We start from the raw sequence: 26351 nt of genomic DNA, 5'->3' as shown, positions 1-26351 counted from the left end.
CACTTAGCTAATCCCCTGGCACACTTAGCTGCATTCCTTCTTAGAACATTACCTGTTGGGTGCAGAACTTCACTACAAACATTGCTTTGTCCTCAGGCAACTTTTATGACTGCATTTGACAGGAAAAAAAATCTCCCTGTGGCTGGAATTCTGAAAAAAATCTCTGCTGAATCAAACAAAACCAACTCTTCATCTCCATCATAAAGATATGATTCCCCAGAGCTGCATGTTTTATTTTGAATGATTGTGCAAGAAAAGCTCTCTGTATCTTCAAAAAAGCAAAAAGAAATGATGAAGGGTGGCCATGAGCACCAACCAAAGTGTAGTCTTTGTTCAAAGTCCCTATACATTTAAATATGTGTAGCCCAAATCAGACAGTGTGAATCAGCACTGTCATATGTCTAATCTTACAGTAATGCTTAGAAGAGGTCATGAATCTGTTTAATCAAACCCATTTCTCAATAGTTAAAAAAGTGTTATGTGTTTTCCTACAGATAATGTGGTATCCATCCCGTTTCCTGCAACAGGCACCATCATTTTAATTCTAGGGCTGTTGATAACAGGCTGGAGAGCTGCTCCAGACAGTATTCACAGATTTCATACATGACTTGGAAATGTCATGTTTCTGTTCACAACAACATGGGCATTGTCATAAGAATTAAAAAGAACGGGGAGAAAAAGTAAGGCTTCAGAAAAACAAGTGAATAAACGAAGTACAGAGGGAATTGTATCTGGGAAGAGAAAAAGCACCATACTCACAGGGAAAGTGAAAAAATTCCATACAGTATCAAATAAGCTATGAAAACTGCATTTTTTGAAGTTTCAGTGCACAGTCTGTGTACAGCCCCAATTTTTGAGAAAGCTGAGTAAATCCTATGTATTAAAGAAAACATGTTTGATGGCAGAAAAGGCATCATGTACTTCATGCAGAGTTAAAGTTACAAAGATAAGACTAGAAGAAAGTCAGTCATAGGAGGACATTGTCACATCCATATTTTTGTCTTAATCACACTGAAATGCTACAGCTGAACATGGCTGTAAATGAGAGTATGCAATCAATCTGGGAAATTGATTCCTGCTGTTCAGGAAGGCATGCAATATACAACTGCCTCGTGGGGGGTCTACATGGGTCACTGCAGTGTGAACCTGAGCTCTTCCTTGTCCTCAAGAACCACAGGTGAAATATTAACTGCACTCCAACTTCATGTGCTGAGTAAGAACATGCCATGCTTGCAGGAATTTTTGAGAGAGAAGGTTCATGTTTAGTGAAGCTGCCAAGGCAGAACAATCTCATGCAATGTCTGTTTGCAACACTGCACATTTCAGCGCCTTTCGCACTAGCCTGAAAGATTTAACCCAAAAGCTCATTCAGGTTGAAAATTTCTGTCTCTATATAACAGATATATGGAACTTACTGCACAGACTGGTATGTGCTGGTGATAAATCTAAAGACATTTCTTCTTTTCTCTTACAAGTTATGTACAGTAAGCTCACCCTCCATGATAGTCAGAGGATCTTCCACTTTGGGACGCAGGATGTTGGGTCCAAAAACTGTAGCCAGGTTTTGTACGCTCATTTTGTTTACACCTGAATACGACTGCACTTCATCAAGGAATCTGTGGGCAAGAAAGAGGTCCTTAAGGAACATGTAAGGAGGAAAATTAGGAGAAAAAAAGTCAAATCACATGATTGCTTCTTAACATAGTTTAAGTATTGCATTCCAAATGCAAACAAAGCCAATAACTGCAGTTAAAATGGGAAAAACAAGGACCTATCAAGAGGACAGACTATATTCACTTCTACTTTCTTGCACTCCTTGCCTGCTTATGAAAGACAAGTCACAATCTTGATAGAGCAAATTACTAATTAGTCATGCAGTAAACCTACCATTTTAGTACCTTCACTTGAGTTCTCCAGTCCTCCAAGTGTGAGTAATGTTTTTCCTTCAGGGCACACAGACAGACAGGTCTGTCTGTCAGCTCACACTTATAAATACCATTGTGATAGTTTTGCAAGAACACTTACCTACAGATGTATTTCAGCAGATTGTAATTGACAGCTGGCAGGCTCTTCACTTGCTTCACCAGTTCCTTCAGGCCCTTTAAGAGGTTTAAGGAAAAATAAAGAGTGAGTAGGCACAGTTTTTTAATAATTTATCAGATATTTAAAAAAAAAAGGTAAGCAATTCCAATTACAAGACAACATACACACTACTGTAAGTGCAGCATTAAATACAGGCTATGATCAGGAATAGTTTGTAGAACCCATTTTAGAATAGGCAAACATGGATTAACTCTGGAAAAAAATAAACAAGAAAATAAATATCTTGGTTTCATCATGTCTTTTCTTTTTCTTTCATTCTTTCTTTTTTTGACCAGCAGCTCCATTTCTCCTGCTGATAACAAGACTAAGCCTTCCAGGAAAAGTACTGGTTTGAACTAGCTGGCATTTCCTACAAGAAACTACTTGGTTATTTTACCCAGTTCTGGTCAATAATTGATTATTACTAATAAATAACACCTGATTTAACAGCAAGAGTTGAACAGCAACCATCAAGACCCTTCCTCTTACATTTCAGAGTCTAATCCATGAAAATATACATCTCTTCCATGCAAAATGGAAACTATTGACTACAATGATGTTTACTTGAACTGGATTCAGTGACATGCAATAAATACAGCTAAGGTTATGCTACACACTTTTATTTAGAATTCTCAAGGACCCAGGTGGCAACAATTTTCATACAAAACCTGCTTCAGTTAATAGATGCTCATTTAAATTAGCACAACTGCCAGCCTCTCTCCTCCTGAAAACTGGAACAGCCTTTTATTTCACCTTACTTGAGTTAACAACTCACCGTTTCTTCCTCCTTGCTGAGCATTTTGGCACAGGAAAGAAAATCTTCATATTTTGCATATGGTACAACTGGTTCTGGGAGCTCCCTTAGGTACAGCTTGAGCAGGGAAGCCACGGTGTGCACATCTGTGTTGCTGTTGGGGTGGAATATGAGAAGTCATTAATGTGAATCAGGATGATACTGTGAGACTGACAAGCTAAAACCTGCCACTTTTCCACTGCCACCTCACATTTTACTCATCACCAATATAGACATTTACAAACCCTACCTGTAATCTGGTTTTTGTTGGATTTTTTTTGTCCTATAAAGAACTCAGGATACCCACAGGCAAATGTCCATCAACTCTAGTGATTTATTACCAAAAATAATTACACATAAGGCCCAGTTTGCAGAGACAGGTGTGGAGGAGATAGATCCTGCCTCTTGTTGACAAGCATCTCCCTTCAGACATGCAAAATTCATCCTAAATGACACTTTTCATTTTCACCTGAGCTAGAAACAAGGTATTTACACACTGGGAATTTTTCTCCTACTAGAGATGGCCCCAGCTCCCAAAACATGCCCAGTGTGTCTCAATTCCATTTTATCACCACATCTTCTGTTACCACTATTCAAGAAGCCGGTTTTAAAGCAAACATATACACCATAGGCATTTAGTTGAAATCTACCTACTGGAATTGCAGCTCTTCCCCTGACATGCATCTTTTTCCTATGGGATACCACTAAATGACTACTGTGCCTTATAGCTGTACTCTTACACTGAAAACCTGGATAAACTTTACACTCAGAACCACAAGTCCCTGGGAAATGAGTTTTAGCTCTGTCCTCATTATAGCTTATTACCAAATAAGCACCAAACAGAAAATGTCTGAATGCTTGTAGACCAGGTAACATTACAGGGCCAGGAGTCAAAGGCCTGATACAACATGTGCTTCCCATAAGTGCATTTGCAGAAATTTAAGGGGTTTTTGGATACAGCTAGTAGGAGCCTCAGCTGTTTATTAGGCACACTAAAAGTAACACAGGGAGAAGGATCACAACCACAAGTTCAGACAATGCAAACACACTTGCTTCAATGTTTCTGTGGTATGTAAATTACACTCCTGTTAACTTAGCAGTACTTATCTAAAAATAAGTAAGTAGAAATTAGATATAAGGCACAAGTTACCATGAAGAAATTTCTCTTGGGTTATGTCTGGCTCCATCCCTGGGTTTAGCTACTCAGGCATTTATTCAAATCCTTAATGGAATGTCCTACATGCTTTCCCTGGTTCAGATAAAGAATTGTACTGCAAGCTGCTCTCTTTCCCTCTGATTTCTGAAAAATCACAGAAGGGGGCACTAAATTTTGCTCATTTAATTAATAAGAAACAGGAAAGGAACACACCCCGACAATGTGCATTATTATGTATTTTCTTTTTCTTTGAAGACACACATGGAGTATTTTTTTAAACTCACAGTGTCTTAAAGGGAGCCATTGGTATTTGATGCACTTAAGCTTTGCTAGAGGTATGTTAATCATTATTTTGGAATAATCTGTTAAAACAGTAATGGCTTTTGCTAAGTTAAATCTTAACAGGAATGGTGGGAACAGTCTTAGAGTAATGTGGTATGGTATGTCAGAAGTAGAGAGATGATAAAGCACCGTATATATTTTAATGTTCACCACCACCAAACTCCTCAAAATGAATGTGCAGAGAACATTTCTAATTCCACCACAATTAATTCCCAGCCCAAATTCCTAAAAGAGTTTTCTAGAGAAACTCTGTAAAACATTAATGCAAACCCACATTTTTAAACAAAGTTCAAATTCTAATCTCTTGATTGCAACCCTCTGTTGTACAGTGGCTGGAATTCAAAACAGTGTTTGCTTACCCCCCCACACTTTTTGGATACATAAATAACAGATGTGGGGAACTACTAGCATGAAACTAGGTATGACTGTACTCTTTAATGAGATTTCAAATGCTAGCTCAGATTTGGCCTCTAACCTTTCTGCTCTAATCTCAACTCAGCATTGATTGTCATTCTGAAGATTTTATTATTACTGCTTTTTTTATTTAAACCAGGAAACTCCTCACACCTTGCTGAAGGACTTAACCACCTCTTTACAGAGTCTATTTGCATAAAACTGGAGAGGTCTTTCCAAAATACAAGAATCAAACAGGTTAAATGAGGGAAATTACTGAAGAACAGTTAGAAGCTGGCACACAGGTCTCTCAGTTACACAGTAACATCTTCCCTTCTTTGCACTCCCAGGATCATGCTTCCTCTAGTGTGTAAGAATAATTTCACACCAGTCCTTGCTGTGGAATACTTGTTCCTAGACGGCACAGCATCTGAAGGATAAAAAAGGCTGAAGAAGGGGACAGAAGCCTTGAAAATTAATGCAATTTCTAAACTTTCTTTTTTGGGTGTGAAGTACTGTTAGGTTATCACTGCGAGAGGTAAGCTCAGTGCCAAAAATTGTGGGTCTACCAAGGAAGAACTGAGAGAGAAACGGGGAGTCAGGATGCTGAGGAGGAAGGAAACTGGAAATGTTGCTCTCAAATTAACTTCCTTAAGCATATCCTGTACTTACAAGTATACAGAAAGGTGTTTTGTAAGATGGGATTAGAAACTCAGGTCACAATCAGCAGACAGAGACATATATACAATATTTTAAACTAATTTTCCAATTCTTATTTTCTGCAGCAATACCACAGACTGCCACGAGATGGTAGGGTTGCAAAGTAAGATTTTGGAACATTTGGTTTTTTTTTCCTTTAACGGTACTGGACCACTTCTTAAGATTTAATCTGTCTGTACAGAAATTACCATACAGATTTGCGCAGCACAAACAAAATAAACACAGCCTGCATACACAGACATACTGCTTTCCAAGCTCTTTAAGAACTGGATTTTTAAATTCTGCTTTATTCTGCTTAGACAAAAGCTAGTAACTTTCTTTAGTGCAACTGTGGGTAAAAAATGTTGATATTTTTATAAATAATGTAACTAAAAGACTGTCTCTCAGAATCTGAGACTTCTTTAGACCTTGAAGGTAGTATTATTTTTTCACTTTTTGCTTTAAATTACAAGGGAAAATTTTAAAATGGCAGACTCCAGTCCTAATGCATCTGTGTTTTGGGTGTTTTAGTCCACAAATACCACTAAACACTTTTCAGCCACAGAGGACAGATGTAGGTTTCAAACAAGTGCTGAACTGGAGGAGGGCTGGAGCATTTATTTCCCTTTTTAGTCTACAGTGCTCCATCAAGAGTCTAAGTCAAACAACAGCACTTAGATCTCTGCCTTGAGGATAACCGGTGTAGTTTTTAAAAAGGATTTTTGCAGGACTATGGAAGACCTTTTCCTCATGGACTTTTTTCAGTTACAACTGATTAGCTTCAGACAGGGCAGAATTTCCCCCCTGAGCACTGTCCTTGCCTACATTCCAGAATCATTACAGCTACAGAAATTTAATGATTATCCCTATCATCGTATTTCTTTTGCTATCTGACTGTGTAATATCAAAGTGGTTTATGATTACACATTCATAATTAACATGATTAGAAGTATTCATTAATTTTTATTAAAACACAGGATGTCAATTCTGGCAGAAAATCCTCTGTTATCTAAATTGGAACAACTCTCATTAACTGGGGCAGACTTTCTCCAAGTGCACAATTACAAGCTTGTAATGGGAATGACGAAGCACAAAGTGGGGAATTTAATGTAACATAAAAAGCAGCAGCAAGCTAAGGAACAGCTATTTTGGCATGTTGTGGTGGGAGGTCTGAAAAAGATGACTTATCTCACCGAAATATTAATACTGCATTCATGGTGGCATTTCCAAAGGAGCATGCCCCCACTCCAGCACTGCTCATGCACAGGCATGACAAATGCAAACTGATCCCAGCCTCTCCTTAGTCATCATATTCAAAGCCCCATTCATCTGAACTTTGTCATTAATATCTCTCATGGTGTTGCTGTTTTGACAGCACTTTCCTTTGTGATACCACAGACACCGTGGAAGTGGCTGTCAGGCCGATTACACTCCCTGGAGTTTTTCACTGTCTCTACCATAAACAATATGTCTGAAGCCCAGCAGGTCACCAGGAATCCAGGCACAAGCCTCACACTCAGAGCAGCAGACAGCGTGCTCAGAGAGCTGCAGTCAGCGCTTCAAGCACAAAGCCAACAAGCCCCTCATAAACTCTCTGAGAGGAAGTATTAACAAGGCAAGGTCACATTACAAAAAGACTAATGCCCTGCCAAAAATAGCTGTAGATCATGATGGCACATAAACAGTTTGCATGAAGAACAAACAGTAGGGAACAATAAGCTGTGAGGCTATAATTCAATTTAGGAATCCTGGTAATAAAACAAAGGAGAACATTACAGTTTGTGTACCAGTTTGACTGATTTTGGGAGACAGGTTTTGGTCCAGAAATTCAAAGGTCAGGTTAACTTGATGTGCTATGTGATTTTTCTTCCTCTGTGTGGGTATTTTCAAAGCATTACTCTGTATCATTTTCCAACATAATACAGAGATCTAGTACAAGCAGTTCTATACCCCATTTAAGTACCAGATTAAATTCTGCCTACACCTTGTGAAGCATATATGAAAGCATTTACCAGATCTGGCTCCAGCATAAGTTAACAACTGGTTTCTATTCTTGTTTTTTGGTTTAGGCAGAGAAATAAACCAAACCTACCCTGCTCCTTTGTCTTCATGCTCACCATTTTTACAAAGCATGTTTACCTACACAGTCCACAAGGAACAGTGAAGACTGGCAGACTCTATTTCCAAGCGAGGTACCAACTGCAGTAATTGTAACAGGAGCCAATTTACGCAGGTTTATAAAGGCTTTAAAAACAGCAATGAAGACAGCAATTTAGGACAAGGAAAAAGACAAACTCTATGGGGAAGGATGTTAAAAATTACTTCCAAAAAATACAGATCCTTAAAGAGACACGAGTGCTTTCAGGTAAGGTGGGCAGAGGTCTAAGAAACAGCTGGGTTTCCTCTAGGAAAAAGACCTACCAGCTCAACTGAATATACTGGTAATTATTTTCTCTTGATAGATTGTTCAGAAAAACGGTAAAGTTTCTCCAATATTCTTCAGGGATTGCAAGCATATGTAAAAACATGGAAACCCACAACAAATAACCTACCTGTTCATGTTTACTGGAAGAGAAAGCCACCAATTTTGCAACCCATTTTTTTCAAGACTGCTCGAAAAAACCACTCTCTCAGACACTGCACATGGTAACAAAGTGTCATCCTTTCTTAAAGGTGACCATGGCCCTCTAAGAAATCATTGGTCACTGGCAAATAAAATACATAGCTGGCTTTTCTTTTTTTTTTTTTTTTAATCAGAGCTGACAAACCAACCATTTCTGAAGCTGAAATTTATGCAAAGTAACTACAAATGTTCATTCACTGCCAGTAACTAAAAACACTCTGAGGACACCAAACCCAACTAAAACCACAACAGGACACCAATTAAACTGATTTAATGACCCTTGCATCACACTAGATATATCTCCTAATGAGTATTTAATTGCTAGACTGGGTCTTTAAGTTGTGCCATATGCAGTGATTATTTCTGTTAGCTGGTTAGAATAAGGGCTGAAACTGGAAAGGACATGGAAGTGGGTCCAGAGGCATAGCTGATGAGCAGACTGGGAAGATCAGGGAAGAAAGGCTGGATCCAGCAGAAACAAACAGGAATTTTCACAGGCCTGAGGCCATTTGTGTTTGGCAGGAACAGACTTTCGAGTAGACTTCACATAAAAATGTGGAGTTTAAGGGATTACTGCACTTTGCCAGTAGGAAGGCATATGAAGCCCCTTCTTTGTGGGAAACTATCTGCTTCTAAACAAATTCTTATGTACAGGCTTGGATCTGAAAAACAAAGAACAACTTTTCACAACCAGTGTTTTCTGCTTGCCATCTGCACAGTGACAATGCAGACTGCAGCCCAAATGAGACACGTCCCATTTCCAGCATTCACTAAAATTTTAAAACATTCTTTTAAAATTTTTCTCTTCCTCTGGAGAAGAAAAAAAATTGTGCATGTGCTCCTTCTCACCTCATCCTTGTCACTGTGTTATTTTGCTTCAACAATTCCAGTGATTAAATGCCTCTAGGAACGGGCATTTTTACATTTTGGATTACTTGGCTCCAGTAAATAAGCATTTGCCAGCTATCACATACTACCAACTTAGGCACCCTTTTTCTCAGCTGACTGCAATGGTGACCAGAGCAGTAACATTTTCTTCCTTTTTTAGAGCAATTCATACCCATAAGAGAATGTATTAGGGACTTTATTTTGCTAGATATGCATTTATGTGCTTTCCTTCTCTCTTGTGCATGCACACAAATGCTGGCATGTGAGCTATGTAACTTTTAAACTCTCTGAACCACTGCACTATGTTCATAAGTAATAGTTATGAAAATCCAAGCCACACACATCAATCACATTAATTTTTTTATTAATATTTGTTTCAGTGACATTTCAAATATTTTTTCTCCCTGAGCAATCTTATCTCACATGTCATCTGGTAGTAATTGTGATGAACAGCAGATGAAAAGAGGCAATATGGAAAAAGAAATCCAATTTCTACCCCTTCGAGGTAAAAACTGGAGACCAAATCCTTATGCAATTTTCCTTATGCAGTGCCATATTCTCTGTGCTAATTTCACAGAACAAATGGTCATAATTCACTTTGTGTCATTACAAGTATGATTTGTAAAGGAGATGAGGGACTTTATAAGTAAAACATAAGCCACACAAGAAGAGAGAAGCAAATACCCCAAGGGGGAAGAAAATGGATTCCCTGGAGGGGGCAATTTTACACAGAGGTGGAGCTGTACTGCAAATACCACGGATATTTCAAATAGTAGCAAGCCTGAGTGGTTGCCCAATTGCACAGCTAGCTCCTTAAAGCAAATTTCACAATATGTGCAGATACATTCAGAGGGAGTGAGGTATTTATTGATTTTTGTTTCTAAACTGACACACAATTTTGAGGTGCTGTGTTTTTCTTCACACGAAAGGCCTCAGCAGTTTTCAGCTGCAGCAGCTGCACCTCACCTTTCCAATACTGACCATCAAGAAATGATGGTGTTCCACTTTTTGTAAGAGGGGGCCTGTGGTGTTGGATGTTTCACGAGACACAGGATTTTCTCAGTCCATGAGACTGGAAATTTTGGACGCTTGTTCCATTCTCAAACACAATTCTTCAGCAACATCTTATTCCAACCTTATAAGATCAAAATTAAGAAGTGGAGGTTCTTTCCACTATATTTTTTATAACTGACTTCAGTATTGGAACACCTAGCTCCTAACTCACATGAGAGCAACCATTTCTCAGATATGTTTGGTATGTTTCAAAATATGGCTGCATTTTGTTTTGAGTGAAGCTATTCCCCTTCTTGTTTCTAATTTGCTTTATTTGCTTTGGTTGTGCTTGCTCTGTGGTCTTTTCTTCCAGGAGGGTGCAGACAGGAAGGCCAGAGGGAACAAAGAAGGACAGGGGCTCCACAGAACCGTGGATAGCAGCTGAACTCTGGGCAAAGAGCAGATCTGTGCCACTGAACTCTATCTCCCAACACCAGCATGGTGAAGTGTGCAACCATCTTAAAATACAGATGACATTCTAAAGGAGTACTAACCATGGGTGTATGATATTACTTTTGGTTTTGTATTTTATTCTATGTTACATATTTTAATGAATAGGCTATGAAGGCATAAAGAAAAGAAGAATTATTTAATAGCAATTTGTCACACAAAAATAAAGCCTACACACATATTTCAATGTGTCTCTCATGTTCTGAAATGTTTGTCTGACTAACATGCACTTGCACGTGGAAAAAATCTGAGTGGAAAGTGACAAAGTTCTCAAACACCAGCTCTTTGTGTTACTTCCAACACTGACAGCAGCCAGTCTTTCTCCCTGTCAGAGCCAGTGACCCAGCACCGCCACGGAAGTGTGACCTGTATTCCATTGTGTTCCATGCCCCAGGAACAAAAATGTCAGCTCTGCTTGAACTGCAAAAATCTTTATTACTATTGATGTAAATTAATAGAGAAAACCTGTGTGGATTTTGCCTGATAGGACTTTTGGCTAAAAATAACGTGTAATTAATTACATATTAAACACAGTGGATCTAGACGTTCACAAGAAAAAGTGAGCATGGATGCCTAATGTATGTAGTTTTTTCTTTCTCTACAGCACTCTTCATACTGTGGCCACTTTCCAAGAGCTCCGCTTACCAAACAAGCTGCATCAAACCCAGAGCCCATGCTGCTGTTCAGCACAATGAAAAGTTGCCCCAAACCAAGGTCATCACACAGGTACTCTACTCACAAGTACTACTGTGAAATGAACTTCACCTCAAGAGTTTACAAATGAAACAACAGCTTGGAGGAAAAAAGCAGATGCCCAATGGAAACAATGCAGAGATCAAAGCAGAGTTTATGCTTGACTTCTGAACCACTGCTACACCTGAATCACACCTCTCCAAACTCAAATGTGAAAAAGTAAACAGGAAAAGCACCCTGTGCAAGACATACAAGGTCAGTGTTCTATAAATTCTGAGCCTCAGAAACAGAACTGCAGGACCTGCGATTTATAGGCAGCTCCTGCTGCTGTTTCTAATTGCCAGAGTAGAAATTACGTGCATCCTTCACAGCAGTAGCATGTAAAATCTCTTCTCCTTTTCATCTGCTAAAGCTCAGCCAGCATACCTGTTCATGGGGCTCATTAGTCTGTGCTACAGATGTTGCTAGATAACCTTGAAAAAAAATTAGTGCGGCTGAGCCCTGGTCTCATTTGTTTGGAGTAGTTAGCATTTGTGCACTTCCTTCAAGCTGTACCTCTCAGTGGGGTGTTCAGTACATCATCTTCCCACAGTTCAGGATGGCTTGTTTTCTTAAGCATTTCCTCTACAATTATTTGGTTTACAGGCACAGAAAAAATAACCTTTTGTTTCTGCCACTCGCCTACCCTTTGGTAGAGACAGACATTATCCGTAATATTTATCATAGTGTCCAAGTAAGGAAATGTAGATGCTTCTTCACCATTTTTAAATAAGTTTCATGGTATTTGAACAGTGAGTGAGCATGCCATAAACATTTATCAGCTAAGACAGTCGCTTCCCATAGTTCTCTGGCTCCACAAAGACATTTACTCATCAATTATCCTAACTCACCTTCAAACGAGAAACTAATAAACCTCACAAGAAGACAAGTCACTTTTCCAGAGCATTATAAATTCTTAACTTTTCTTTTAAACTGAGGGTCAGGACTGAGGAAACTGCTGGAGATGAAAGAACATTACAGGTGTCTGCCTTCTGTGCATCTGATGCACAAACCTTCAAGCTTCATGAATCTGCTCACTTCACAGGAACAGGGAATGGAGGCACCTAAATGATTTCCAGCAATCAGGTTTGAATTATGGCATGTTTTTGCACTAAAAGATCAAGCTACAGTTTCCTTCCTGTTACTTGGATTGCTATCAGACAAAGGTTTCACATAATAAATGCAATCTGCCTCTTCCTCCTAATTCCCACTGGGCCCACAACTGCAGTGAAGCATGCCAACGCCATTCTGGTAGTGTGATGTCACTTATGGATGTCACTTAGGGCACATGCTGAGGACAACCACTGTTTTAACAGTCTCTTCACTTGGAATTTCATGACCATCATACTAATTTTGGTCAAAGTTAAAAAGTCCATTTGGCACTCATAATGCACTGGTTCTGTTTCTCTGATTGCACACTCCAGATATGTGACTACTGCTGCCAATGCTTGCAGGAAGACAGTACAAAAATCACAGGAGACCACAATTACTTACAGGAGAGTAAAGTCATACCCAGCTGTGTGAACAGGACCAGGTTTTCCTTGGCCCAGAAACTCTCAATAACTCTGTAAAATTGCATAAATATTGGAACACAAATCAGACCTGGACCCTCAAGACCACATAGGTTTGTTTTTATGGTCAGAGTGACTTTTATTATAAGACCAAAGGCCCAAAGACCAAAATTATAAAGAAATGCATGAAAGTATCTTCCCTTCCAGTCAGTTTTATAGGTAACAGAACACACTGAAACTGGTGATAACAGAAATTCTTCCTTTGCAGAACTGACTAAATGCCAGCATCACCACTGCATTTCAAATGATATTAAGATCAAGGCAATCCAGATATTTTTGATTAAGCCAAAACATTAGCAATACTTCTCCTAACCAACTTTTCACAAAAGGAAATTCTCCAGAAACGCTTTGAAATCAGACATCAAAGTCAGAACAAAAAAGAAGACATTTCAGAGCAGTAATGGGAAACACACAGAGAAACCTACAAAAACATGTCATTCTATCTGTTGCTGCCATGTGTTTTACAGCACTGTGGGTCAGCCAGCCCAGCACACCGTGCCCTGCCTTGGCTGCAGGGCGTGGGGAACAGCTGCAGGGTTTTACCTGTCAAAAGAAGGCTTTTCTCCACAGTCAAACGCATCCTGCAGCTCCTTGACGAGATTGGCCTGCCCAGGCAGTCGGAAAAGCCCCTCCTCCTTCAGCCCCCGCTGGCGGATGAAGTCCACGCACTGCTCCACCAGCATGGGAGCCAGGCGGTTCCCATAGCGCTTCTCGTACCGCACAGTGTCTTCCAGCTTCTGCCCAAAAATACCTGCACCAAAACGAGAACTCGGACTCAGCTGAGCATCACAAACACATCTGAGGAGACCACACTTCTGTTTACAAGCCACGCAATTTGCAGGTCATTTAAATGCCTGGACAATTAACCTACTCCTTTCTTAAGAACAGAATGCCCAATTTCACCATTGATACTCTTCTGGAAATACAGTGCTGACATGTTTTCCAACAACGTTCAAAAACATCTGAGCACTTATTTAAACATTTGAACATTTATTTTAAAAACCCACTAAATTATTTGTGAGACCACAGGCATAGAAAACACAGAAATAACACAAACAGGATTTTCTGTCATAAAACTTCTGATCCAAAAGTCATGCATAAGTCCATCTTTTTTGGTTAATGCCTAATTATTAAGTACCTCCTGTATCAGTTCCAAAGACATATAAACATTATCTGTAGACATGGAGGGAAGAATATTTATAACTCAGAATTTTGTTGCTACTAAATGAAATTACTATTTTGTTCTCTAAATAGACAATGATAAATCCATTACATATTACCAACTGCATTGTCACCATCTGCTTTAGCAGTAATAAATTTTGTGTACAAAAAGACGTTCCTGACATGAAAGGAGAAATATATCAGATGAACTGCAGGAAACCTGAATTTGTCCTTAAGCACAGAAGAAAATGGAGGTTTTTGGACAGAATTAATTTGAACCCTCATTTGAGGATATCAGTGCTACCACTGGAACAACAGCTACTCTTTACAGCTTATTTTGCCTCTCCTTTCAAAGTGCAGAGCAGCACAATAATGTTCAGGCATGTCATCTGTGCTGGAAGCTCTCTCTTGAGACCACCACTTGCTGAACAGTACTGGGGCTGAAGCAAGGCAATTCAATTTCTATATATAGCAAGACAATGAATAGTTCTAAGGCAGTCACGATCAGAAATTAGAGACCAAATGACTACTTCGCTTTTGCAATGATGTACACTGTAAAGTATATAAAAAAAAGAGACAGCAAATTGTGCCATTTACTGAGCACACTGTTCCTGCTGGTTTAAAAATATAAAATATTCAACAAGAAAAACATTGTTGTTTTGGTTTGCTTTTCTAAAAAAAGCCCAAAATTAAGCAAGACAGCTCTTGCTTTTGACATAAAAACTTAATTCACCCTGATATTTCAATTCCGATTGAAGCATCCATCCGGGTAACCTTTCATGTGTACATTTTTCCTTTAACAAAAAGGTAACTTACACCTCAGTTGTAGGTAAGACAGCTGCCTTGCAAATGCACAAGGATGTAGGGCAGGTTTCAAGTAACTCATATGGAAAGTCTGAGGTTTGTGGTTAAAAGCAATTATTTTTACTGTAGCAGAGGAAGTAACTGGAGAGAGTAAATGATGCCCTGCTAAGACATCCAGAGAATCTTTGAGATGCAGAGCAGTGTATTTTGTGATTTCCATGGTACCCACACTTGGGGATGCCAAAACCAGCAGTAGGTAAGGGGAATGAACATCACACAGTCACTCCTTATTTCTCCTTTTGTACATGCTGTACAAAACCCAGAGCCCAACAATTAGCAGTTAAAGAAGGAATTTTTGCAATTTCAGAGTCAAGCTTAGAAGAATACTGACTGAAGTAGTATCCACAAAGTCTGGGGCCTTGAGGTTGGCAAAGGAGTTAAGTATGCTAATGTTTTCTTAATTATTGCATACCTTCCTAAACTCCTAAAAACTGACTATGGGGATGGGAGGAGTATTAATTGGTGTTTCCTGTATTTTTCCAAGTTAAGAGTTGCAGCTGGTTGGCACAAAGAAAATCCTCAAGTCCTTCCACTTGCTACACTCTCCTTCTCAAAGTAGTGGAATTAGGGAGGAAGGTCCCTTGAAAGTCAGTTAAGGAATCTGTGTGATTATGAGACTCTGGGGATTTCAAACCTGCTAATATATGCGAAGGCTGCACTCCAGTGCCCCCCAATCTGTCCCTTCTGCCAACTGAAGAAGCCCCATTTTCTCTGCCTCTCCTCAAAGAGCAAGTGTTCTAGCTCCTCAACCCCTTAGTGATCCCCTTAGTGATCAACTCGCATTAGTATTATCTCCACCTCCTGGGTTTGGTGGGTTTTTGTTTGTTAAATGATATAATATTTGGATATGGTCTAAAAAATGTTAAGCAGAAGACATTAATCACCTTCCTCCTTCTGCTAGCTCTGCTTCTGCTGATACTGCCCAGACTGCTGTCAAATCTTCCTTGCTGCCAGGTCCACTTCTGGCTTGTGTCCCCCAGGACACCGAGGTCCCTTCCCCAGAGCTGTTTCCTGGGGGTTATTTCTTCTTAGGTACAAGACTGGGCCATCCTACTCCAGTTTGCCCTATGAGCATACAGCCTAAGCCTCCTTGCAAGAATGCATGAGATTTCCTGGTTTTAAACATAAGACTCTTTGTCTCTTTTCAAACAAAATATGATAGGATATTCAAATTATACCAGAATGTACACATAACTACACTTCATGCCCACTGACAGTACAATTAGCAGGAATAAGCTTTCTGCTACTGGTTATACCTTCTTCTCACCACGCTAACGTTCTTTAATCAGTAATGTGCATATTGCATCTTCCATTTGTAGGAGAGAGTGAGTTCTTAGACCAGAGTGCTTTGGAACTCCTATTAGTAATGACACTACAGTCAAAATACATCACTTTCTATTAATACATTTTTGATGCTGACTTTTTTTTTTTGTTGTTGTTGTTTATTTTAAAATTGGTTTTCAAAGCACATCTAATAGATAATGAATAAAATCAGAATAAGGGCATTTTGTGCAGTGGGAGCAAAACCCCTTCCTGTATTATAAATTGCTGATGCACCACAACACAAAATGTACTAAAAACAGGTGGTAACCAGAAAGGACTAAGATGTCTGTAATTGGAATTAAACACTATTTTTCAATTTGTTTGGCACTGGAATTAATCTCAGGCAGGCTTAGGTTGGTGTTTAAGTGTAGGCTGAACAAGATTCTCCAAAGGAAGCATTTCCTCCACCTAACAAACATAGAACACTGCACCAGGCAGCACGTGGCTGGCCATGAAATGAATCAGTCGTCATAAGCCTGCACAAATATTGACATGAAGTTACAGACTTGCTGATGCCTTATGGCAAAGGCACTCTGTTGCCAGGGGCAGAAGGGACAGAAACATGACAACTCTGCTTCCACATCACGTTGCCAGGGCATCTACCTGGCTCATCATCCTTCTGGTGTCTCATGGGAAAGGCATACCTTCTCCCACTGCCCCTCTCTAATGCCTTTATCCCCTCTCATGCCACAGCTAACTGCTACAGAGATGCTGCAGATGGACAGTCTACAGGCATTAAGAGGTTGACCATTTGGAAGCAAAGTCATTCCTGTGAAAACTGCAGTTCCATAATGTTTGGCAGAGAAAATGATAAACACTATCAGCTGTAATGGGTAACTACTTGCACCTCCTTTACAAAGAAGAAAGGAAAAGACAGTGGAAGTTATGGATACTAGATTATAACCAAAATCACTGAGATTATCTCAAATGCTGTTCCTTAGGAGTAAATTTCCACTACAGTAACTAAACAAGAACATCTCTGTTGGAGAAGGAAGTAGAAGAGAGCCCTCATAACTCATGTTCTAATCCAAACTCAAGTGGCTCCTAAATCTCAACATCTCCAAAGTCCAGAAACGCACAGATACACAAGAGCTGACCTGTGGCTTGGTTTATCCTTGGGATAGGATGCCAGAGGAGAAACAAATCAACAAGAAAACATGAGATTCAGAATAGCACTAGCACTAGTTTGGCTTCCCCACGGCTGATGGCAGGCAGGGAAATGCACAGGATCCAGTTCTGACCAGTCATTAGATTTAATCAGCAGAACTGCTTTTTCAGAGAGCCCTTGCAGGTCTGTAAAGCTATATCCAATTAAGCCAAGATCACGCATAACATCAAAGAGGAAAATCACATGCTGGTAAAGGGCATGCTGAGCAGTTATTCATTAACTAGAACATTCCCGTGGCAGAAGTTTTCTAAACACTTTGAGAAACTGGGTTTCCATGCTTAACAGATACCCAAAAACCTCATGAAAAACACCACAGTGCTGTATGCAAATTCTGCATGTGTCTTCTCAGGAGCTGTGGAAACACTGCTTATTTTTCACGGTACACAGTCACAGTTAGAGTATGGCTTTCAAATCTAAGAATGCTATTAGTCAATGATTTCCTCAGCTAACTGAACATAGGAAGGCATCACATCTAAAGTCCATGGACTTCTGATTCAGGAGGAAAAAAGGAGAAAAATCTAGGTGGCCATTCTGCCCATAAGGAATGGCTTGAAATAGGACCTTTTTTAGGACTATCTAAAAAAAGGTCACCTGCCACTCTAGATCCACCACAGCACACACATTCAGTGAGCCAAAAGGTTTCAGACAGCAAAAGGCACTGAGGGCTGATGTTTTCATAGATGGCCCACAACTGTACACGTGCAGCAAAGGATCAAGGGAGCCTGGTGCTTCCAAAACAAGTTCTGGTTCATGGGCTGTACTGATCAGAAAGGGTCAGTTAAGGTTAAAGGAACTGATCTCAGCTTAGAATCTGGATGTGAATTTTTGAACAGCTCTTAATTCTTCATCAGTAATTCACTGACAAAATAACAGATCAGATGAATGGCTTTCAACAGCGGGGCTGGGAACAAAGGTCCTGCAATAACACAAAGAAGTGGCCGTCATGACCACATAACACCTAGTAAAGAGCTTTTAATCATTATTTTCCATCACCTTTCTGCTCAGATGTTCCCCAGCAGTAAGTGCTGTTTTGAGTGGATCAAAGACAGGGAGTATTTTCTTCTTCTCTACACAATTGTGTAAAATACAGGAGAGGAAAAACCCCACCAAATCCAGCGGTAGCAGAATTTTGTTCCTGCCCAAATAATTTTCTTCTCTTCAAGACTTCTCCCAACCCCACAGTTGGTGTGATGCTGGCAGTAGAGAAAGTAAGATAAACTCCCACCCTGGAGTTTAGAACATATGCACACCGCAATAATCTCCTTGCAAAAACAACTCTGATACAAGAGCAGAATTAGATACAGGGAAGGAAAGGAGACAATCTTGAAAACATCACCAGGAACTTGTCACAGTTGATCACATCAGAGCCTGCACTATTTCTCTGGCCACAGCCAATGCCACCTCCTTCTCCACAACTCTGTCTACTCAAATTCGCCACATTATTCAATGTTCTCAACATTGCATGCCTCCTCAGATACTGCTTTCTCCATTGACCCTGCATGTTCTCTATGGAAGTTCCTGTGGTGGTACTTAACAGAGAGCATCTGCTTCAAGCTGGAGTTAAAGATGCTTGGCTCTGTCTCTGTTCAGATGCTGCCCTCTGAGCTTTGACTTCTCCTATGACATAAATCCCAAACCCCAAAAGTCTGCCATCCAATTTTTTGGTGCCAATCACAATGGAACTTTGATCTGGATTTCCAGGAAGGGTTCTATACCTGATATCATTGGTGAAGATGATGTCATGATTCTCTTATACGTCTTCTCGTGACTAGCCAGTGGTTTTCCCTGCTAATTTTATTTTCTGCATCATGCTGCACAGCTTAGATCTAATTGATCTGCTTTATGCAATTATGGATTAGGTTTACAGAAGGCTAATTTTGCCTTTTTTATACTTAGGTATACAATCTGCAAATGAAGTTGCAATTATTCAGTAAACCAATTAATAAGACAAGTGTAGTTAGCCTAATGTTTCAGTGCCACCATAGTCAGGGCTTGACTGAGTCCCGTTAATGTCTGTTAATCTTTCTGCTGACTTCAATGGGCTATGGATCAAGTTAAATGCATGCCCCAGCACTCCACAGCTCTGATCTAGGGGCCTTGACAGAAAATGTATATAAGAAAGCAACCAAAACAAATTTTATATAGAGGAAAGCAAATTAGCAGCATCACCTCCATCGCTCTGTCCTCTGCCCCAAGTGCTGCTGCTTCACTTGGGAGTTTTAGACATGGAGAGTTTCTGTATCAGAACATATCGGGGAAGATTCAACAGCTGAAGCTCTTCTTGGAGCAGCTAAGGCTGTACCCAGGCACAAAGGCAACTGTCTGCAAAATTATCAGTTAATCCTTTATTCAACTTCCAAACATTTCTCAAATAGTTAAGGGTATAGACAGGGCACAGGCAGCTCCAATTCACACCGACACCTTGAAATGCAATACACATGCACATCCTCCACATCCTCCTGGCCAGCCTCCAGCAAGATTGAACTCCAGCCGCCAAGGGCCTTGGGGAGGGGGGTACAGGGGGCAAACAGCTCCCAGTGCTATCTCAGCTGCATGTGATAGCTGATCTCTGCAGCAGTTCTGCAGTGAGCCCCTCACTGGCTGCGATCCTTCCTTCCAAGACATCGCCCCTGACTGCCTGCTCGCCAACCCTCGAAAGCAATGATGTCACTCCATTGCTGCTGAGGCTTGGGAGCAAAGAGCTGCGTGGTCCTGCAAAGGGCAAACGGCAGCACAGGGCAACAGCTGAGGAAGGAGCAGCAGAAGAAGGTGACAGAATTTGTATAAGAATTTGTATCATTTGTAAAATAATTTCTCATGCTTCAGAAGAACATGACAATTTAGCCCTTTCACTTGGATTTCTCAGTTCAGCAGAGCTTTTAAAACAGCACTAATATCCATCCTCTTTTTCCCCCCAAAGTTTTTGTCCTTGTCATGGTAACAGTTTCTCCCCACCCATCCCATGTGCCCTAGCACCTTACTATCCCTTCTTGTATCTTTGTCTCAGACATGTGTTTCCCTTCCAGTGCTTTCAGCTGACATATTATGACATCCAGTCTCCTCTTTGCCCTCTTACCCCGAGTATTTCCATGCTCTGCTTCAACAGGGGTATGTGCAATACAAAATAAAACTGGCTATAAAATGCAGCAGGTAAAAAGGCAAATGCAGGCTGCAGGGCAGCGCGATGAAGTAACAATGCAGCACTTGCACCAGGACAGTGCATTGTAGAGCTACACTTCATTCCATCAGAAACCTCTGAAATCAAGGACTCAAGCTTCTGCACAGATAAACATTGATCACCTCGCTTTGCTCCCTCTCTTCTCCCTACCTCCTCCCACACAGACAAAATGCAAATATAAACTCTCTTTCCTGATGTTCTGCCCAACAGGCAACTCAGAGCATCGCAGGTCTAATTCCCTCAGTGTTCTCACTCAATTCTGCTCAGAGGCACCGCAATGATCTTGTCTCATTCCACCTCATTCCTGCATTCATGGGCTATTATGTAGAGGAGACAGTATCCGCCGGCCAGCTACAAACAAATGAACAAAGGAGTAAATAAATCATTCGTGGAATGTTGGCATCTGCATTGTTTAATGCCTTTTGTTTCGGTGCTCTCATCTGCCCCGGCACACACAGCCCCCTTGACTCCTCAGAAGCCACGGCTTCTCCAGCACAGCAGAGCACAGCACAGAGCCGACCTACCTTTGCGGAAACTAAAGCACCGCTTAATTCTCCTGTAAGTAGTTTTGGGAATGAAGGGAGCTGCTGCTAAGGCACCTGGGCTGCGGACTCCAGCATTCCTGTCTTCAGGCATCATACAGGCCAGAGCCCCCACGTCCCTCTAAAGCTCTCCTTTACCAGCAGCATCCAGACAAAACACCACGATTACTCATCGTTACTGACTGCTGAGGAGTTTTTGTAATAGTGTATTTTCCTCTGGAGCTAGGAGATTTGTGGTCTTCTAGATCTTGGGTAGGGCTTGAAACGATTTTGATGTTCTCTTCCCTGCTTCAGTTTTGCTTTGGGGTACAATTTCCTTCCATCTATTTCCTTTAGTTTCTTTTATTTCCTGCAGTGAGACAACTGCCTATTATGCAATGTCACAACAAAAGAGTTTCAGCAAAAAGATGTATCTTCCATTCAAACAGAAGTGCCTGCACAGACGGACGGGAGAAAGACCTTTTCCTCCCGGCTGGAACAGGAGGCTGAGTGGCAGAGACTCCAATTCCACAGCAAAAGCTCAGCAGTGTGCGGTGTGCAAGGGGAAAGAGAAGAACAATACCAAAAAGGCCACGGAAGAATCCTTCAGGATACAACACTCCTCGCTGGCACCCTTTATTTCTGCAACCGAGAAGCAAAAATATCAGTCCCTTCGCCCAAAAGGCTCTTTGTCCATACCAGATTCCTCTCAAAAGTCCTTTTATATGGCCAGCTCCTCGTGTGATGCTCTCACGGGCTTCTCGCTTGTTTTACTGCCTTCCAACTACCGGGAGCTCTCCCGGGAGAGGCGCGTCAAATGCGGCAGCGGCGCATCCTTGCCGGCAGGATCCCGGGAGCCGCTGAGGAATCCGTGCCAGCAGCGGGGGATGCTCTGGCAGCAGGGCTGGCAGCAGGGCTTGCAGCAGGGCTGGCGGCAGGGCTGTGCTGCTCCCGCCTGCGTGCAGCAGGTGCGGGGAGGACGCGGCGCGGCAGCCGCAGCGCAGGTTTGAGCCTCCTCGGGTGACTTTGAGTTGACTTCAGGCTGTGCCTGTCATGTGCGGCGGCTGGGAGAGCGAGCAGGCTGCGCCTGGCTCCTGCAGGAGGTGCCAGACCTTACACTACTGCCCCTGCTAAAATGCTCATGCTCCTTCTCGCCTCCTCCCTCCCCGCTTACTTGCAGGCTCTGTAAAAAATTGCCTTTTTAATCTAATCAGGGAGGGAATTTCATGTGCAAACAGGCATTACATGCCCTGCCTCATTTACATTTCTTTTCCCTTTCAGATTTTTCTTTCAACAGTCACCTTATTCTTCTGATGCAAAAAACAACCTGTTTCTGATGAGCTTAGCAGATTCCCACCCGCTCCCCTCCCACATTCTCCTTCCAGCACAGGTTAACAAATAACAATTTAATGATAAGGTTAATTATTTAACAGAGTTCCTCGCTCTGGTACCAGGAGTCTTCTCCTGCTGCCAGACAAACTTCAAATATTAGTGGCTCAGCAAGGCTTGTACACATCCGCTGCACACACACACATGGAGCTTACTTACAATGCTTAAAAGAACCAGAAAATTCTCATGTTACTCAAAGTGGCACTTGACTTGTGTGACACCAGGCTATTGTGGTTTACCATTAAGAACTGAAATTCAGGATGCTGATATAAAACGAGTGTTTTGATTAATCAACTGTCTGAAATAATGTTGTGTTGCAAATAATTACTTGTTAGTGGCTAGTCGTCATCATGTGATTGCAACTTTCCTGTATCTTTTTTAATACATAAAACCATTTTTAACTTCAGCAGCTACAGATCATAAAGGCAGGCTCTTAAGACATCTTAAGGCAGAAGTGCCTGTCTTAAGAAGAGTCAGACTATGGCAGCAGCTGTAGCAACATCCACATAGCAAGGATAATAAAAAGATCAGTGTGTCTGGTCGTTCATAATTACAGAAGAGTTAACAGGATTTACTTCTACTTGTTAAGATAGCTCTGACTATCAAGTAGTGAATAAAACGGAGGACATGTTGGAAACTTGATTCTTAATGGTGACACATCCCAGGATACTGCCTTTGCCTTGTTATCACAGTCAAACCTTCTCCATGAACACTACACTCTAAACTATGTTCCAGCTATTTTTGCATTTTCCAGGGAGTTAACTGCTTGCTTCCCAGTACAAACAACCCTGAATCAGTATACTTGCTCAAGAAACCCAAAAGAAAAGTAAGAACGTACTTGGAAGTGTTTTAACTGCAAATGAATTGGAAAGGTAATGCAAGGATTGCACCCCTCTAGTTTCATGCAAATCAGCAAGTAAAATCCTCAGTAGGATTTTACTTGCCTCCCTCAGTAAATGGCATTAAAAATTACTGCAACAATGATGACGTCCTGAGAATTTTCTTGGTGGCTGGAAGGATTCCCAGCTGCAAATCACAAATAGCTCTTGCCCTATAAAAGCAAATGAGGAGCTGGTGAAGAAAGCACAGGGTCAGGACTTGAGAGATTTGGTTTCTATTTGTAGCCCTGTACATTGACTTGGGCTAGAATTTAGTTTCACCTAATGGCAGCTCCCTGCCTGTGACACGTGGAGACACCTCCACTTGCAGGAGAACAGCAAGGCTGCCTCTCCCTATCATCTGCCACAGAAAGATACTGTGGTGCAGGAAGCCAAGTGCAAAAACCCACAAAGATACTCTCCGAAAAATCCACTTCTGCTAAGCCTCCAAATTTATTACTGCCACAGCAGCTTATGCTGCTACTGGACTGGAGTAGGAGAATGCTGAGGAGCTCAACAAGGCCTGCCTTCTGCAGAGAAAGATGGGGATGGGTAATCTTTGTGCTATATAAAAAACCAGGTTTCTTACCTAGCCTAATTACAGAAGACTGTTCTACTCATACCTTCTCTTTCCCAAACCAAGTCCATATACCTCTAGCAGTTCATGCCTTTTAAGATAAACCTTTCACTTCATGAGTTTTGGGGTGTTTTGGTATGTTGTTTTCCTTTTTTTAAGCATTCTAAGACTTACATTCCCAGATTCAGGACTGTGCCAACTTATTTAACGTAAAGGACCAGATGCCAGTGACCTGACTGCTTTGCACCATCTTTTCAAGGCACATTTTCCCAGGAGAAGCCAAGGAGGCAGTCATGTTTCAGAGATGCCAGGCAGGCCCTAGCTGACCAAGTCTCTCAGTGAAGCCCACCAGTGAGGCCAAAGTCCTCTCCTAAACACTTTGTGACCTGAATAAAGCACAAAGGAAGATGAGTGACGTACAAGAAAAGTTTTCTTTAAAATTTCCATTAGTCTCTCCCTCCTCCCTCCTGTGTTCTATCCAGCAGTTAAAAGAAGGAAATCAGCAAAAAGAGTTTTCAGTGATAGCTGCACTTCTTGATCGTTTAACAGCACAGACAATCCTGTCCTCCTGACTTTTTTCCAGCAATGTGCAGACAACAATAATCATTTGCTGCAATACAGGTGCAGGAAAATATTTCTGTCCTCAGTTAGAAATTGGAAAACTCCAAGGAACAGACTGATTAACATACAGACATTTTGTGCAAAAGTATCAATCATACTCATAATATAGATGTTATCACCAGAATAGTAATGATGAAAATTAGTACAATAATTTGCAGCCCATTCAACATAAGAGAGCTTTTTAAAAAGACAACTATACTCCCAATGATAAATTTTGGCCCAGTACTACTGAAATCATTGGAGATGCCAGTCAAATTCCCACACTGTTAGTGCTAATATTCTGAGGCACAGCTTTATTTAATACTATTACTGCTCTTCGCTGTCACTGCCAGGAGAACTGCTGACAGCTTTTCCAACAGGCATTTAAGAAACACCATGGATGGTTTTTCAGCTGGTGACCAAAGGAATTACCTTGCAGGAAAGCTGATTTCATACAAGACCAATCTTCTTTAAAACCTCCCCTCACACTATCATGTGCTATCCTCACCAAGGGAAGCGGTTCCAGACAGTTCAAAGTCTTTTAATTGAGCCTTCTGCATGGAAACATGTTTACTCCACTTTTCTGGAAATATCTAGACCATTCCCCTCTTTACTTCAAAACCCTGGCTGCGACTCAGAGATAGCAGAAGAGCCCCTGTGAGTCTTTGTGCATCTGTGAGCGCTGCATGTTCCCTCGGTGACTCACCTCCTCCAAAGGGTGCCCAGATAACCCTGCGGATGGATTTCACCCAATCCTCCATGTCATTCTGCGTGCTCGCCATGAGGAGGTAGGTCTCATGATTAGCTGTCATCCGCTCCCGGTCTCCTCCTGCAAGACAAGAGAATCGCACTTAGGAACCCTTTTGCTTCCGTGCCCAGCCAAGCTCCTGCCAGTCTGGCTGCTGGAAGCAATGGCAGCGGCTCCAGAGCAAGCAGACATGGATACTGTGCAGTGCAGTGCTTGCTGACAGACATGGCATGAAAAGAAGGTCCTGTAAGTACATTGCCCATGAGACACTGAGAAGCTGTCATGCTTCCAAAAGGAAATGAGAGGATAAATGTCATCAGTAAACAAAAACAGCCCCATGCTGTTCCAAGAACCACAGGGGCCTGCACTAATCTGTAACTTGATACATGCACTGGAAATTTTGCAGCAGTTACTGTACCACGATGGAGAGAATAAATGCAGAGACTGATAAGGGTGCTTTGAGCAAGTGGGGATGACTCCATTCTTATTTTCAGGAACACACTGTGCCACATTCAGGGCAATAACACTTGATACACCCAAGTGCTGCTGTGACTCCCTAAGGAGAAGGCAGACGACACTGTGCAACCCGCTGCCTTGGACAGCTCTGATGAGGATTAGATTAAAAGGGAACACGCTGCCTTTTTATCCTTTCTTTAAAGAATGGGCCCACACTAAGAAGGTCAAAACCAGAACCTGGCTTGCTACAGCTCCATGTTCTCAGCCCTGTAGTACTGTTTCATCTCCATTCTAAAAGGTACCTTAGTGCAAGAGCACTGAGGAATCAAACCACCTTTCCAGCACTGCAGAATGCCAAACCCTTCCAGAAAAAGGGTGGCATTTTAATGCCCTTTCACTGAGCCAAGGGCATACACAAGTACTTCACACACAAATGCAATGCACCTAGAAATCCTGTTAGTCCTGTATTCACATCTTTCCAGCTTCTTACATTCCCATTTTTTATTCTAGTGATATCTAAAGTAAACATCTCTGCTCGTTACAGCAGGAATACTGCTCCTGGAAGAGTGCCATGCTTAGTGCTGGGCATTCAAACAGCTAGGATTTTAAAGATAAATTTCTTAAGGACTAGAAAATCCTGGCCCAAGTATTCTGTATTAATCTAGTCCTGCAGACCACGCTTTACAGAAGCAGGACACACAACTGT

General features: G+C 41.3%; 1 protein-coding gene across 5 annotated transcripts in view; it reads right to left on the bottom strand.

Moving 5' to 3' along the window:
- The window catches only part of ARHGAP24 (Rho GTPase activating protein 24), a 184497-nt gene that overhangs the window by 5085 nt on the left and 153061 nt on the right, over window positions 1-26351 (bottom strand). For 4 of the 5 annotated variants that reach the window (XM_084204109.1, XM_084204111.1, XM_084204113.1 and 1 more), the window contains 5 exons: window positions 25148-25270; window positions 13326-13533; window positions 2858-2990; window positions 2026-2099; window positions 1495-1616 (listed from right to left, as the gene is read on the bottom strand). In XM_084204109.1, coding sequence (XP_084060235.1) covers window positions 1495-1616; window positions 2026-2099; window positions 2858-2990; window positions 13326-13533; window positions 25148-25270 — 660 coding nt within the window. Of the gene's footprint in view, window positions 1-1494; window positions 1617-2025; window positions 2100-2857; window positions 2991-13325; window positions 13534-21000; window positions 21758-25147; window positions 25271-26351 lie in introns of those variants that run through there. The other variant, XM_084204110.1, reaches the window with a different exon arrangement.

This window comes from Fringilla coelebs (genome assembly GCF_963513975.1).
Source record: "Fringilla coelebs genome assembly, chromosome: 4".
NCBI lineage: Eukaryota > Metazoa > Chordata > Aves > Passeriformes > Fringillidae > Fringilla > Fringilla coelebs.
The sequence above is the reverse complement of the archived record's forward strand: the minus strand, read 5'-3'. Positions and strand labels throughout refer to the sequence as shown.